The following is a 15934-nucleotide window of genomic DNA, read 5'->3' on the forward strand; positions in this document are numbered from 1 at the left end:
GCAAGAAAGGAGGCGGTGGGGACGGTAGGTTTGGAAGGAATGTTCAGTCCTGGAGTCTGAGATGCTCTGATCGTGGTTACTCTGTCTGGCACAATAAGAGAAGAACACCCATCTCCTCCTCCTCCTCTTCCTCCTCCTCCTCCCCCTTCTCCCCCTCCTCTGGTAGAGTAGCAGTGTATCTGGATCATCCTGCTGGCTCTCTCTCCTTCTACAGAGTCTCCTCTGACACACTGACCCACCTCCACACCTTCAGAACCACATTCACTGAACCTCTCTACGCTGGGTTTAGGGTCGGTTTCTGGATCGAAGGTTCCTCAGTGTCTCTGTGTCCTCTGTAGGAGGAGACCACTTCCTGTCCTGGGGTTTAAATGTTGGTGTTTTAAATCGAGGCTTCTCATTGGTTACCATGTGTCTCACTGATTGTGTCTTTACTGTCAGAAATGTGTTTTTTCTAAAAACTGAACGTGTATTGAAACGCCATGTCCGTCTTGATCCGTCAGTGTTTCCTGTTTTATTTTGAAAAGTGTTTATACTTCCTTTCTTTGTGATTAGCTCTGTTGTGTTAGAGCAGTGTTTCTCAGAGTTTCTCATACCAAGGACCTCTTAACCAATAAAAACACTCACTCAGACCACCTGACTCCCAAATATCCAGAAACAAAAGGTTTCCACTCCAACAGTTTAACACATGGCAGCCTGATGATGACAGCTTCACTTCTCTATATCGTTCACACATTAAATCATCAATACAAATAAAACTACAGATTCTACATTTCCTTCAGATGAGATTTAAAATGCTCTCAGGTTTTACACCTCTTATGAAACGTAGACTACATTTATTACGGAGTTTATGTCCAACAGACTCTCAGATCGTTTTACTGAGAGAAATGCAAAATGGATGTACAGATGGAGCATCTTATTTCAGACAGTTTGAAACGCGAGGGTCGTGATTGGCTCGTGCACGGTCCGTGATCGGCCCGTGATCGGTTCGTGCTAAAGAGCCGGCCCCCAGTCTGACTTGATACCGCCCCCGTGATAAATAAATGTAATTATTGTGAAGCCAGCTGCAATGGATCATTGATCCACCAGGGGGTGCAGTGGGGTTCCACACTGGAGCTCATGTGAAATCAACTTTGATACAGTAAGCTGGATGTACAGTATGTCTGGTACTAATGTATAGCGGATCTTTGTTAAGATCCATATGTCACGGATAGGATCATAGTCTGTGCTAAATAAGACATGTAATCATTTACAAAACATCACCATGTTGTTATTTAACAAAATAATGTTGTTTAGTCGAAAAAAAAACGAACGAGAGGAAATGCAGCCGGCTCTCGATTTTTAATCCTAATTTAATCATCATCTTCACCACGATCATTTATGTTTATGTTCGCCGAATTGACATGAAATCACTGACAAATATGAATATTCTGTATTCAACTTCATTGAAACGATCAGGACCCCTGGGTGTTATTTTTCCCCACAATGAGAAATAGTCAGAAAAAGAACACTCAAACCGAGAGATGAGTTATTATTACAACGTGACTTCACTATTATTTAACAACTGTTTTTATTGGGTTCTTTTATTTGGGGTTAAGTATAGGTGAATTGCACTAATGTAGGAAAGATCGTGATGTCTCCTCCGATCTGCTTTATGATCTTCTTTCTCCCGCTGTGTAGATTGGGGGACCGCCCTCCTCGTCTTCAATGTTCGACATCGCGTGAAACAGAGGATTTCGACATTCTGTATTCATTGCTTACTTCCTTAAACCTTTTCTCCTCCTTATCTCTTTCATGACTTTTTATTTAATGCTTTATAACAGCTGTAATAGTTAGTTTAGAAATCCTAGAAACACTTTTACGGCAGCTCTCATTTACGGTAACTCCTTCTGACGTCATAGCTACCCACGTATAATATATAAACAAAGTCTTGGCTTTCAGAATATGAAACTTTTATTTCCAAAATCACACGATAAATACATTTGTGAAGCTTGTAAAGGGAAGATGACAGGCACCTCACTCGCAATCTGCTCCTCCGCAGCGCCGCCCACCTCCCTTCGGCTGAAATTATGTGAATACCTGTTGTACCTGTCCGGGGCTAAGCCCATAGGACGATGCTCTGATGTCATCACCCTCGCACATTTGTCATATGTTTACAAAAAACGATGTTAACACTTTCTCGTTCTTAATATATGCTATATTTAGGGTCGATATGTGTTGAATTTACTTTAAAATAGCAGATCACTGTGACCGGATATAGTTTTTTCGGCTTATTGAACGTGTGTCTCTTCCTCCGCGGCTCCTCCGTGCAGAGAGTTTGCAGCGGTGTGTGTCAGCAACGTGCAGTCAGGGGAGGCACGGATTGGCCGTCGGGAGAGTCGGGACTTATTCATAGGCCAGCTGTGAGTTCTGGAGAATCACAGAACGGCCGGACGCCAACGGCCCGGTTCGCTTACGGCTAAGTCTTAGTTTGGCCATAGTTATTTAATATATAAAGACTATATATTATTGAATTACAAGATTAGATATACTTTATTTGATCTAAAATATTGATGTGTTCAAATGCTCTTCTAAACAAAACTGAAAGTCCATGAAAAGTAGTCTTCCTGTTTTTGTGAAGGAAGCGCCATCTCCTGGTTAAATCTTGAAATTGAAAATCTGGCAACGCCCTCTTGGAAAATAGTGGGAGGGCTTAACATTCCCAGATACTGGTCTTTGGCAGGTCTTAGGCAGGTAACTGGCAGGTAGTAGGCAGGAAGCAGTAAGCTGGAGTCTGAAATAAGATGCTCCATCTGTAGTTCGACCTCCGCTGTGGATTTTCAGAATAAAATACATTAAAACTATGGTTTCAGGCCCGAGTTTAACACAAAGTTAATGATTTACACTGTTCCATTTACTTAGCATTGTTTATGCACTCATTGACTGCGTGTCTCTCTGTCTCCTATACGAGTCATTTTGAAACTATTTGAGAAACACTTTGACTTTATTTATACAAATGTGAAATGTTACCAATATACTCGCGGACCACTAGGGGTCGCTCGCGGACCACTAGGGGTCGCTCGCGGACCACACTTTGAGAAACACTGTAGTGTTCTGAGTGTTTGTCAGGGGGTTTGTTGTGTGTCAGAGTTCTGTGGATCCAAACCTTCAGTTTCTGTTGATCTCCTCTCTGCTTCTCCCTGGAGACGATGGACGAGGAGAAAGGAGGGAGGAACCAGAAAGCAGGAGAAAGGAGGGAGGAACCAGAGGGCAGGAGAAAGGAGTGCAGGAGAAAGGAAGGAGGAAACAGGAGAAAGGAGGGAGGAAAGGAGGGAGGAAACAAGGGAGGAAACAGAGTACACTTCATTCACATGTTATCGTGTAATAAATAATATCCACGCTGTGACTCTGATCTTTATTAACATCCTCTCTGCTCAACAACCAGTGTGTTCTTTACAAATCATTAGAAAACTGTACAGTACCAAAGCACATAGAAAAGGACTCCATGAAGGATCCTTCCTCCTCCTCCTCTCTAGACCTCAGGAGCAAGGACTCAGCAGATCACACGTTCAAAGGAAAGGATCTCCATGAAGGATCCTTCCTCCTCCTCCTCTCTAGACCTCAGGAACAAGGACTCCATGAAGGATCCTTCCTCCTCCTCCTCTCTAGACCTCAGGGACAAGGACTCCATGAAGGATCCTTCCTCCTCCTCCTCTCTAGACCTCAGGAACAAGGACTCCATGAAGGATCCTTCCTCCTCCTCCTCTCTAGACCTCAGGGACAAGGACTCCATGAAGGATCCTTCCTCCTCCTCCTCTCTAGACCTCAGGAACAAGGACTCCATGAAGGATCCTTCCTCCTCCTCTCTAGACCTCAGGAGCAAGGACTCAGCAGATCACACGTCTAAAGAACAGGAGCCTCACGCTGCATGCAGCCGCTTCAGAAAGAGAGAGCTCTTCACACCAGGAGTATTCACTGACAGGTCATAGGGTCACTATCTCTTCAGCTTGAGTTCACCACAGACCTTATTTCAGGGTCACCACAAACACATTCAGAGAACCATTGACCTCCGGACCAGGGGACAGGAAGTGACAGACACTTCTTCAATACATAGATATATACTTATATTCTGTTGAAGTCTCTTAAATATTGAAGTTTCACAGAAAGGTTTGGGTTAAAGGTCTTTTCTGTTTCACATGAGTTTATATTTGAGCCGCCACAGATCTACTTTGGAGACAGCTGTTGTCCTGTGGGGTCAATGGTTGGAGATATTCACATCATTGATCTGACTTCCTGTAACCTAGAGCAGTGCTTCTCAAAGTGTGGTCCGCGGACCACTGGTGGTCCGTGAGCGCCCCCTAGTGGTCCGTGAGTATATTGGTAACATTTCACATTTTAAATAAATAAATAAATGTAAGTTTTCCGCACTCTCGCGGGAATATCTACGCAATGGAGCGAGCTTCAGTTTAACTTTGGATTGCATGATATAGCCAAGCGCAACACCTTCATCACACATGTTGCCACTTGTTTGTACCATTTTCAGGCGATTTGTAATCTGTTCTAGAAAAACGATGTGATTTTGGATATTTTTGGAGTTAGGTGGTCCGCGAGTGTTTTTTTATTGGTTAAGTGGTCCTTGGTATGAAAAAGTTTGAGAAACACTGCCCTAGAGGAATGATTACCTATACAATCATAGGGGGTTAAGGTTAGGGTTAGGGTTAGGGTTAGGGTTAGGGATAGGCTTTACATGTTCAGATGTACTCTGAGAGGAAGTGTGATTTCTCTCTTTATCGTCATCTGAGAGAAACTAGAGAAACTCTGAGTGTGTTAAATGCATGTGTGTGTGTGTGTGTGTGTGTGTGTGAGTGTGAGTGTGTGTGTGTGTGTGTGTGTGTGTGTGTGTGTGTGTGTGTGTGTGTGTATGGGTGTGTGTGTGTGTGTGTGCGTGTGTGTGTGTGTGTGTGTGTGTGTGTGTGTGTGTGTGTGTGTGTGTGTGTGTGGTGTGTGTGTGTGTGTGTGTGTGTGTGTGTGTGTGTGTGTGTGTGTGTGTGTGTGTGTGTGTGTGTGCTAAATCCCGGTCTTTTTGCATAAAGAATTCACAGGAAGTTTGTTTGTAATGTCAGCACCATGAGAACCAGACATGATAAACATACAAACAAAAACAAACAAATGATAAAAACATGTTAAACTAGATGATAAATATAAAGGCACGTCCAGAGAGGTTTCATCCCGACACGTTTCCCTCCGTGTGGATGAAAGAGGCTGTCCCATGTGTTCTGCTGATCTGAAGGAGGTCAGTGTTTTTCTTCATCATCTCCTCATCCCTCCTCTCTGACTCTCTCCCTCCGCCCCACAGCGGGCGCCATGTTTGCATCATAAGAGCTGGATACTGCCATTAGAGATGATGGCCTTTCTTTCTAGGTGAATCGTTCACTGAACCCAGGAAGAGCGCCGGCCGTTGAAGCAGCAGATCTCCGTAGTGGCCAAACGGTGGTACTACACCACCTTTCTACTCCGTGTCGCCTCCTCTCCCACCCCCTGCTGCTCGTCCTGCGTGGCGGTGTCGAAGCACGTCTCCATCATGACGCGGGACTTGCAGAGGCTGACGCAGTCCTGCAGGTCCTCTGTGGTCCGAAGCAGAGCCTCCAGAAACTCCTGAGACCCCCGATCCAGGTCCTGGTCCACCTCGACTGCAAGACACCATCACAAAACACCAAACACACAATCAGTTCAGAGTAATACGCAGAGGAGAAGGACTCAGATGTTGTACTTGAGTAAGACCCCGTTTACACGAGGACGATACGGGTTGTATCCGCATAGTTTCTCTTGCGTATAGCCCTTTCATTTACACGAGGCCGTAACAAAACAATAGAAACGGACCCCGCAAATGATAACGGGTCCCAAGGAGAGATCTGCATCCGGAACGCTCTGGGGGTCAAACGGCTCCGTCTGTACGCCTCTATACGATCATTTTCTGATAACGATGAAATAGCCCCACGTCTCCCTCTCCCCACGTCTCCCTCTCCCCACGTCTCCCTCTCCCCACGCCTACCTCTCCCCACGTCTCCCTCTCCCCACGTCTCCCTCTCCCCACGCCTACCTCTCCCCACGTCTCCCTCTCCCCACGTCTCCCTCTCCCCACGTCTCCCTCTCCCCACGTCTCCTGCTCAGAGATCAGCTGCTGGGCTGTCAGAAGAGGGGGAGGAAAAGAGAGGCTCCGTTTATTATTTTTATATTATTATATAGAGTCGTTATCAATTTGTTTTAAAGCTCAATAAATAACAAAGAAGACCTCTGACCGGCACTTTTCTTATTTTGTCCGGAAGATTTAAACTTTAACGGACATGTTGACCGGCGAAAACAAACCTAACTGAAACTCTGCCTCACGGTCCCCTCGTCTCTTGGAAGAGGCGGAGAGGTGGGTGTTTTTCATCTGCTGGTGGACTACCGGAGAGATCTACAGCAGGAGCACACGCCGTCCACCACGGAGAATAAACAGAAGGGCAACCATGGCAACCATGCTCTTCTTCGCTGCTTTTGGTGTATTTTGTGGCGGAAGCAGCGCCACTTACAGGCCTGGCATATGTACTACAGCGTTTCCAGCGTTTCCAGCGTTTCCAGCGTTTCCAGCGGCCTCGTGTGAACGGACACGTTAAATAAGCCGAATGCGTGTGAACGGAAGACTTTTTTGAAAACGCATACGGTGCGTAAACGCAAACCTTCCCGTGTAAATGGGGTCTAAAAGTAGAAGTACTCAGATCTTTGCAGGGTTGAGGACTCATAATGCTGAGTCATGGCAGGTTTTAGGACTCTTTGCTGCAGTAAAGCTTGTGTACTCACACTCTCCGGTCCACTTGGCGGGGGGGAGGCTCAGCCGGCTCTTGGCCTCCTCCAGCTCCTCCTTCAGCCGCTGGTGTTTGCTGCTCAGCTCCCTGATCTGCTCCTGCCGCTTCTCCAGCATCCTCAGCCGGCCGGTGAAGTAGATCAGACCCTGAGGAGCAAATGCAGCGGGGTGACCCGGAGCCAGCGAGCACCATGTGGGACAATGTGAGACAATGTGGGACAATGTGGGACAATGTGGGGCAATGTGGGGCAATGTGGGGCAATGTGGGGCAATGTGGGACAATGTGGGGCAATGTGGGGCAATGTGGGGCAATGTGGGGCAATGTGGGACAATGTGGGGCAATGTGGGGCAATGTGGGCAATGTGGGGCAATGTGGGACAATGTGGGGCAATGTGGGGCAATGTGGGGCAATGTGGGGCAATGTGGGGCAATGTGGGGCAATGTGGGGCAATGTGGGGCAATGTGGGACAATGTGGGGCAATGTGGGGCAATGTGGGGCAATGTGGGGCAATGTGGGACAATGTGGGGCAATGTGGGGCAATGTGGGGCAATGTGGGGCAATGTGGGGCAATGTGGGGCAATGTGGGGCAATGTGGGGCAATGTGGGGCAATGTGGGGCAATGTGGGGCAATGTGGGGCAATGTGGGGCAAGTTACTGCGATGCACAGAGTTAGTTTAGATTTCAATGAAATGTTTAAATGAACGTTGATCTGTTGGCACAAACTATGCGAGTAAAGGACTTCAATGGGTTTGGTTTTAATGGATTTCCTCTCCAGCAAACACACATGATATTGTTTTTGGATCAAAATTGTGTTCGCCTGCATCCCTCCACCGGCCACACCCATCACACATTACACTTCCAGAGCTTGATGATTGATTGACATCTGACACAGCTAATGGAGATCGCCTTCTCTTGCTTTCTAAACAGACATTGGATCAAAGGACGGTTACTGTCAATCCATTGTGGGCAGATCTGAGTACTTCTACTTAAGTACCAGATATAAGTACTTCGTCCCCTGAACACAGCCTGCTGACCTTCCTCTCCCAGACGTGAAGCTGCTAACCTGCATCACGGCTGCATTTAATGAGGAGCTAGCCACGGACAAAATGATCACGGGCGTAATAAGCCCGACATTTGCATAATAAGCAATTATTAAGGAGAATTTCAACTAAGATTTGTGCATGGACTAAAGTCAGTGAGCTGTCTCTTTGCTCATTTTGGTTGCATCTCTCGGCTGATTGATTCAAAGCGTCATTAACAGACCTCATTGGGGGTTGCAGTGAGCTTATCAGACCTCATGGGGGGTTGCAGTGAGCTTAACAGACCTCATTGGGGGTTGCAGTGAGCTTAACAGACCTCATGGGGGTTGCAGTGAGCTTAACAGACCTCATTGGGGGTTGCAGTGAGCTTAACAGACCTCATTGGGGGTTGCAGTGAGCTTAACAGACCTCATGGGGGGTTGCAGTGAGCTTAACAGACCTCATTGGGGGTTGCAGTGAGCTTAACAGACCTCATTGGGGGTTGCAGTGAGCTTAACAGACCTCATGGGGGTTGCAGTGAGCTTAACAGACCTAATTGGGGGTTGCAGTGAGCTTATGTTCAAGAATAACTCACCTTTTCCACATGGTGAAACGGCTGCAGAGAGAGGAAGCACACAGAGAAGACATCACATCAGCTTCCTCTAACATCAGTCAGACCTTCCCTCACACTGAGGGGTAACAAAGCGCGTACCCTCCGTCACTCACAGCCAATCAGCTCTGAGCTCAGAAACTGACCCACGTCTTCCAATGTACCACAGGAGGACATAACGTCTATCTTTGTTATACAGGTCATTGCTCTTGGTGCCTCACCTCCGCCTCCCTCCTCCTCTGGTGTCGCTGCACCTCGTCGATCTCGTAGAGTTTAATTTCAAACGGCTCCTTCTGGTCCGCCCACTGCCCCCCCGGCCTCTTGCCCAGAGAGGAGGGGTCCGGGAGGGGGGCCGGGATCAGGCGCCGCCGCAGGAAACCTGACGGAGGGCAAAATAGCAAAATGGTAAAAACCTGAAACAGCACAGTGTGCGTCACTCTTTAGTGTCCCCTGGTCTCCCAGCTGTGTGCGTCACTCTTTAGTGTCCCCTGGTCTCCCAGCTGTGTGCGTCACTCTTTAGTGTCCCCTGGTCTCCAGCTGTGTGCGTCACTCTTTAATGTCCCCTGGTCTCCAGCTGTGTGCGTCACTCTTTAGTGTCCCCTGGTCTCCCAGCTGTGTGCGTCACTCTTTAGTGTCCCCTGGTCTCCCAGCTGTGTGCGTCACTCTTTAGTGTCCCCTGGTCTCCCAGCTGTGTGCGTCACTCTTTAGTGTCCCCTGGTCTCCCAGCTGTGTGCGTCACTCTTTAGTGTCCCCTGGTCTCCCAGCTGTGTGCGTCACTCTATAGTGTCCCCTGGTCTCCCAGCTGTGTGCGTCACTTTTAAGTGTCCCCTGGTCTCCCAGCTGTGTGCGTCACTCTTTAGTGTCCCCTGGTCTCCCAGCTGTGTGCGTCACTTTTAAGTGTCCCCTGGTCTCCCAGCTATGTGCATCACTCTTGAATGTCCCCTGGTCTCCCAGCTGTGTGCGTCACTCTTTAGTGTCCCCTGGTCTCCCAGCTGTGTGCGTCACTCTTTAGTGTCCCCTGGTCTCCCAGCTATGTGCGTCACTCTTTAGTGTCCCCTGGTCTCCCAGCTGTGTGCGTCACTCTTTAGTGTCCCCTGGTCTTCTAGCTGTGTGCGTCACTCTTTAGTGTCCCCTGGTCTCCCAGCTGTGTGCGTCACTCTTTAGTGTCCCCTGGTCTCCCAGCTGTGTGCGTCATTCTTTAGTGTCCCCTGGTCTCCCAGCTGTGTGCGTCACTCTTTAGTGTCCCCTGGTCTCCCAGCTGTGTGCGTCACTCTTTAGTGTCCCCTGGTCTCCCAGCTGTGTGCGTCATTCTGTCCTGGTGCAGAAGAGAAACTGAATGTCCCTCTTTAACAGGACTTCTGCACTCACCGTTTCCTCTCTTCTTTGGCGATTTAGAAACTCTGCTTCTGTTGGACGTGGACACCCCGCTCTCGCTCATGGAGTCGTGGGTTGAGGAGGTGCTGCCCGTGGTCTCGCTGTCCCGGATCATGCTCTCGTAGCCGCTGCTCCCCCCGCTATGGTAGAACAGGGCGGTGCGGCCCATGGCGGGCGGCAGCTCCCCGCTCAGGATGCTGCTGTTGTCGCTGCCGTGTCCGCTGCTGTGGCGCTGCGGCCTCCGAGGCGCCGTGATCTTGCTGTAAGGGGATGGTAGCGGTGAGTTGTTTGGCGACCCGCTCACACTACTGGTCCCGCTGTCAGTGCCATCACTTCCTGTTACTTCAGGCCCCCTGCTGAGCTGCTTCCTCTGGCTACCAGTGGCTAGCTCGGTAACACGGCTGTTAGGAGCTCTGCTGAGGGCCTGCTTTGTACCCATGATGGTGCCTCTTCCCGTCCTGGCTCCTTCCCCCGACCGAGCGGGAGACTTACTGGTAGGAGGCAGGCTGGTGTTGCGTCCAGCTGCATTAGCAAGAGGTTCAGGGGAGGAGCTCATGCTCTTGGAACTGCTGGCAGATAGAGTCTGAGCCTTGGTACCACCAGAAACTGCTGCTCGAGGGCTGCCGTTGCCTTTGACCTGCCCCAGTTTGCTTGTGGTGGAGAACACAGGAGAGGGAGAGGAAGCAGAGGTGGAGGCTGGAACCCCGGGTCTATTGGGTCTGCTGTCACCTCCTAATGTAGCACTGCTGTTCTGCCTGGACCCAGCCAAGTTTAGACCGTCACCCCTCTCTAGAGACACCAGACTCCCGTAGTACCTGCTGGCCTCTGCTTTGGCCCCGCATGTCTTCAGGCTGGAAGACATCCTGGCTGGGCCGTGTTCAGTTTTTAAACTCCTGTGGCTGAATGACTCTGCTCGCAGCCTGGGGTTTAACTCTTCATCTGAGGTTGAGGTTTTAGGGAACAAGGACTTTTCAAACTCACTGGTTGTTTTTAAGGCACTTGGAGAATGTGCATTTCTGGTCTGTAGTTCTTGACTCGACTGTCTGACCGGTGGCACAGTAGGGGAGATGTTCCCAGATCCTGACTTGAAGAACATGTTGCTTTTCTGCCCGTTAGACTTTTTTCCTAGGGATAAAAACCTCAGGGTGCCCGTCAGTGAAGGGCCCTCATGACCCCACCTTGATTCGGATGTCTGGGGGATGGAAACGGTTCCCAGAGTGGTTGCACCTCGGGTGAGTCGTGGCAGCCTGATGAGAGTTTCTCCTCTCCTGCTGCTGGACTTCTCACAACCATCCACAACCCTGTGAGCAGAAGAGAATATTTGTGCCTTTGGTGGACGAGATACACTACTACCTCCGGGCCTCTTACAGGAAACAGTACTTGTGCCGCTTCTTGGAGGCTTGCCTTCAGAGAGAAACTCTGTGGGATGGAATTGACTTCCTCCCTGAAACAAAGACTCACAGAGTCCACCTTCCTGCCGGCTGCAGCCCACTGCTGTGGATGAGGTAGGCTTGTTTTTCCTGGGAAGACTGGAATGGGCGGCATGATGGGGAATCTGCTCTGACACTGAAGAGTTCAGGGTACTGGCTCGCACCTTCAGAGAGGCTTTGGTTGAGTTGGGGGATGGAGGGCACTTGGTAAAAGAAGGTTTCTCTGGAGTGGCTGGGTCACTGTCGAGCTCTGAGAAACAGACGCCGCTGTCATTCAGGGAGCCTGGCTGCAACGTCGGTCTATGAAAGAAACTTGCAGAGGAAAGCGAGGGCACAAACTCTGGAGCGCTTATGTTTCTGTTCCTTAAGAAAAGCCTGCTTGTTGAACGAGTGTCTTCACTTCCTGCTGAACCAGCACTTACCTCACTTGGCCACGGGACAGCAGTTGACTCTTTGCCGTCATGTTGGGATAACATCACAGTGTCAGCATCATCCCCAGGTCCCACCGCTCCCTGTAGACATGTGTAAGCATCATACTCGTCGTTGATACTGCTGATGATGCTGACAGGCCGTGACGCCTGCAGAGAGCAGTCCCTGTTGAAGCTCAGGAGGTTGGAGGGGCGGCCGTTGTCTGGGACAAGACCAAGAGGAAGCTCTTCCACGAATGTGAACACGAGCTCATCCTCCCCGTTCAGCTCCACAGGCTGCTGCAGAGTCACCGTAGTCCTCAGAAAATCCCTGTCAAGGCATCTTCCTAACAGAGCAGCCCGGAGATGGTGGGCCCTCTCCATGTTGGGGGAGCCCAGCGGTTGGCCTTGCCTCAGTGCTTTCTGACTCATTCCAACAGGGGGAGTCGTGCCTACAACCTCTGCAGGCTGAAATGCCTCCCTTGATGTCCTGGGTAAGGATGGTGAGGCTGAGGGCTTGGGAACCCCTCCTCTAAAGTAGGTCTTCTCCCGCACCACAGGCTCTGAGTCCCAGGGAAAAGCCCCACCTTGCTTTTCCACACATGACGCAAAGGGGGTGTCTGTAAGTTTCTCCCCATCTGCACTGGTCCGTTTGGAAGTTTCCAGGAGGTGGCCGGCTGAGGGGAATTGTGTGGTTGTTGTGCTTTCTAAGAACACGGGGGAGGAAATCCCTTCAGTGGGTGGGGACGTGGCCTCTGCGGGCTTTGACCCAGCTTGGATCCGGAGCACTGCGTGGTCAGCTTTGGCCTCCGTGCTGAGCGTGGCCGGAGCGTCAATGCAGTCGAGTTTCTCCTGCAGCTCTGCGAACGTGTTGCACTTCAGGTGTTCGCGGTCAGGCCTGGAAGCATCTTTTACTCGCTTTTTGTTAAGGGAGGGGATGATGGGAATGAAGGACGGGGGTCCCTCGTTGTCGCTCAGCTCTCGGTCCGAGATGGCCCCCCCCGCGGGCCCGACGTAAATCACAGTGTCGCAGGAGTGCTCGCTGCTGGAGGAGTAGTCGGGGTCGCTGGAGAGCAGCAGGGGCGTGTCCGGGTCCAGGGCCACAATTTTGGGGTGGAGGGGTCGAGGATGAGGAGGACGATGGGAAGGGCCTTCCTCGCAGGAACTGTCCCCCCCGGATGAGCTGGAGGCATTCTGCAGATCAAACATGAATAACGCAGTTAACATACCAAGCAACCTGAAGGGGAGTCCATCTCTGCACATTCCCTGCTGGATGAAAAGGTCATTGAGATGTTTAACCTCGTGTCCCTACGGTTTCTTCAATCTACTAAATACAACACAGCCTCTAAGCAGACGCATCGCCCCCATAGGAACAGTGATATTGATCATCTGTCATATCAAGCTGAATGATGACCATACGCTCTCTGACCACAGATCACACAGGTTTACATCACAGGTCATGTTTTACTGACACTAACCTCAGGAAGACAAACTCATTCTGAGACCTTTATAGCTGCGATCGAGTAATCTGACTGACTGACTGAAAGAAAGAAAGATGAAGCACCTTGGACTTCTTCCTCATGCGGTGGATGCGGGAGGCCAGCTGCACGGTGGTCAGCGTCTCCATGTAGTTCAGCGGGGAGTCGGAGATGTGGGCGATCATGGTGGTTCGACAGTTGATGTTGCTGAGAGACTCACTGAGCAGCATGGTGAGCTTACTGTCCCTGAATAATACATCAGGAAACATCGTTATCCAAAAGAAAGCAGCCTGGAAACCCCCCAGGACCCCACACACCCCCCCAGGACCCCACACCCCCCCAGGACCCCACACACCCTTCATTAACCCACCCCCCCAGGACCCCACACCCCCCCAGGACCCCACACACCCTTCATTAACCCACCCCCCCAGGACCCCACACCCCCCCAGGACCCCACACCCCCCAGGACCCCACACACCCTTCATTAACCCACCCCGCCAGGACCCCACACACCCTTCATTAACCCACCCCCCCAGGACCCCACACACCCCCCAGGACCCCACACACCCCCCCAGGACCCCCCACACCCTTCATTAACCCACCCCCCCAGGACCCCACACACCCCCCAGGACCCCACACACCCCCCCAGGACCCCCCACACCCTTCATTAACCCACCCCCCCAGGACCCCACACATCCTTCATTAACCCACCCCCCCCAGGACCCCACACCCCCCCAGGACCCCACACACCCTTCATTAACCCACCCCCCAGGACCCCACACACCCTTCATTAACCCACCCCCTCAGGACCCCACACACCCCCCAGGACCCCACACACCCCCCCAGGACCCCCCACACCCTTCATTAACCCACCCCCCCAGGACCCCACACACCCTTCATTTAACCCACCCCCCCCAGGACCCCACACACCCCCCAGGACCCCACACACCCCCCCAGGACCCCCCACACCCTTCATTAACCCACCCCCCCAGGACCCCACACACTGGATCCGTTACAGGAGAAGTGGAAGTGACTCGTCTCAGTGCCGGGAACAGTTTCAAAGTGGACCTTAAACCCATCAGGAAGGTGTGGTCATAATGAAAGGATATGAGGTGCTGACAGCTTGTTCTAGTCGATGTTATTTTTGTGGTTGTTGTGTAAAGTTATGGCATCTTATGCAACTAATACTAGGAGACATATGCCAGGGGGGGGGCAGCAGCAGAGTAGGGAAGGGAGGCATGTGCGGGGAGGTTTGGTCAGTGATTGTTTGTTTTGAAAGTGGGGATGAAGTATTAATTGGTACTCTCTAATTTAAGTCAAATGTTGTTGCCAATTCATTTCTTGGTGTCGTAATATTTGTACCCTCACTCATCCTGTAAAAAAAAAGGAACGACCTCTGACCCCCGTAGGGTCCATTGGGAGGCGAGCTGTACCTGTAGGGGACGTGTTTGGCCCCGTTGGCGAGAGCGAGGACGACGTTCCCCAGCGCCGACAGAGAGAGGCACTGACCTCCCCCCCCCTCCCTCGTCCGGCTGATGTCCGTCTCACAGCTCCCCAAATCCAGCAGGTGGAGACGACTCCCGCCACACACTGAGATGAGAGAACACGTTATGTAACCCAAAGGAAATTGTTGTGCCTGAGCTACAAAAATACAATAAACACAGCAGCATAATAATACAACTGTACTCTAACAGTGCAGTAAAAAGAGCAATTAAATATCTACAGGAAACACAGACAGTCACATCATTAATGTGAATATTAACAGTATTTAGTAGTGCAATAAACGTAGTGGCAGATCCGTTATTGCACATGTTGTATAGCAGCGAGAGAGACACAGAGGGGCGGGACAGAAACACCTCCAGTTTATCCAGGAGTTTAAGATACTAACTGTGTCTGCAGAGTTCTCCTAATTAAACCAACAATTAGCATTAGCCTCGTTAGCATATATAAACACAACATGTCAGAAAACGTATAAAAAAGAATTGTGTGAATTTGAGTCATGAAGTGGGGGGGGGGGAGTATGGTCCCATTAAGAGCAAAGCAGATGATGAAGCAGCGATTGAGTCCGAGTCAAGATCAACACGTTTCCACTCAATGTCCAAAGTGGAGGAACACGTCAGGACCCAACTCATTCTTTTGTGGTCGTGTGCTTGTTCCCTCTAAACACTGATGAGTTTCGGTTTCTCTAGTTTCCAGTGTTCTTCAACAGATCATAACTGTGGTCCAATTTAGAGCATAAACACTAGTGGGGAACCGTCAGGGCCTTCAAGGCATTCAGAGGATAACACTCAGATAAAACAAACAACAAATCGATTTTAATTATCTAAAAAATTATAAAATGTAAATAAAAGAGAATGGTTTCTGTGTTGTTGATCTGTAATATTACAGTGTTACGTTGATTTGATTACGTTAGCGCTGCTCGTTAATGCTCTTGTTAAGCAAGTCGGCCGCTCTGAGTGAAGCTCATTAGCAGCTACATGTCGGAGATGAACATCAGAGGAGGGGGCTGCAGCACTCACAGAGTTTACAACCTGCCGTTTCCTCCTGTCTGACTTTTCTCTCCAAATGTTGACTTTGTCCTGAAAACCTTTGTCTTCTGTCAGTGAGAGTTATTATAAACATGATCTTTACTCTGCAGTCTCATATGTTCTGGTTCTTCTCGTAGCTCCTCAGCAGAGCATCTTCACCACAAGACTCTAGAGAGTTATTAAACATGTCCTCATATCAGATGTTACTGTCATGTCCTCATGTCCTCATATCAGATGTTACTGTCATGTCCTCATATCAGATGTTAC

The 15934-nt window shown here is 50.0% G+C and overlaps 3 protein-coding genes across 3 annotated transcripts in view; 2 read left to right on the plus strand and 1 right to left on the minus strand.

The window, feature by feature from the left end:
- LOC117496579 (NLR family CARD domain-containing protein 3-like) overlaps nucleotides 1-619 on the plus strand; it is a 35399-nt gene extending 34780 nt beyond the window's left edge. Inside the window, exon 9 of the mRNA XM_034148280.1 lies at nucleotides 1-619. This exon is cut by the window's left edge and continues 228 nt beyond it. Coding sequence (XP_034004171.1) covers nucleotides 1-338 — 338 coding nt within the window. The 3' untranslated portion in view covers nucleotides 339-619.
- Nucleotides 620-3067: 2448 nt separating this feature from the next.
- Nucleotides 3068-4351, plus strand: LOC117496582 (uncharacterized serine-rich protein C215.13-like). The gene is made up of 2 exons (XM_034148284.1): nucleotides 3068-3528; nucleotides 3560-4351. Exons 1-2 carry the CDS (start codon nucleotides 3482-3484, stop codon nucleotides 3963-3965), a joined length of 453 nt encoding a protein of 150 aa, XP_034004175.1. The 5' UTR covers nucleotides 3068-3481; the 3' UTR covers nucleotides 3966-4351.
- Nucleotides 4352-5065: 714 nt separating this feature from the next.
- LOC117496580 (kinesin-like protein KIF26A) overlaps nucleotides 5066-15934 on the minus strand; it is a 37896-nt gene continuing 27027 nt past the window's right edge. Inside the window, 7 exon segments of the mRNA XM_034148282.1 lie at nucleotides 5066-5666; nucleotides 6817-6967; nucleotides 8436-8456; nucleotides 8648-8829; nucleotides 9819-12855; nucleotides 13226-13385; nucleotides 14573-14716. Coding sequence (XP_034004173.1) covers nucleotides 5473-5666; nucleotides 6817-6967; nucleotides 8436-8456; nucleotides 8648-8829; nucleotides 9819-12855; nucleotides 13226-13385; nucleotides 14573-14716 — 3889 coding nt within the window. The 3' untranslated portion in view covers nucleotides 5066-5472.

This window comes from Trematomus bernacchii, unplaced genomic scaffold (genome assembly GCF_902827165.1).
Source record: "Trematomus bernacchii unplaced genomic scaffold, fTreBer1.1, whole genome shotgun sequence".
Lineage (NCBI taxonomy): Eukaryota > Metazoa > Chordata > Actinopteri > Perciformes > Nototheniidae > Trematomus > Trematomus bernacchii.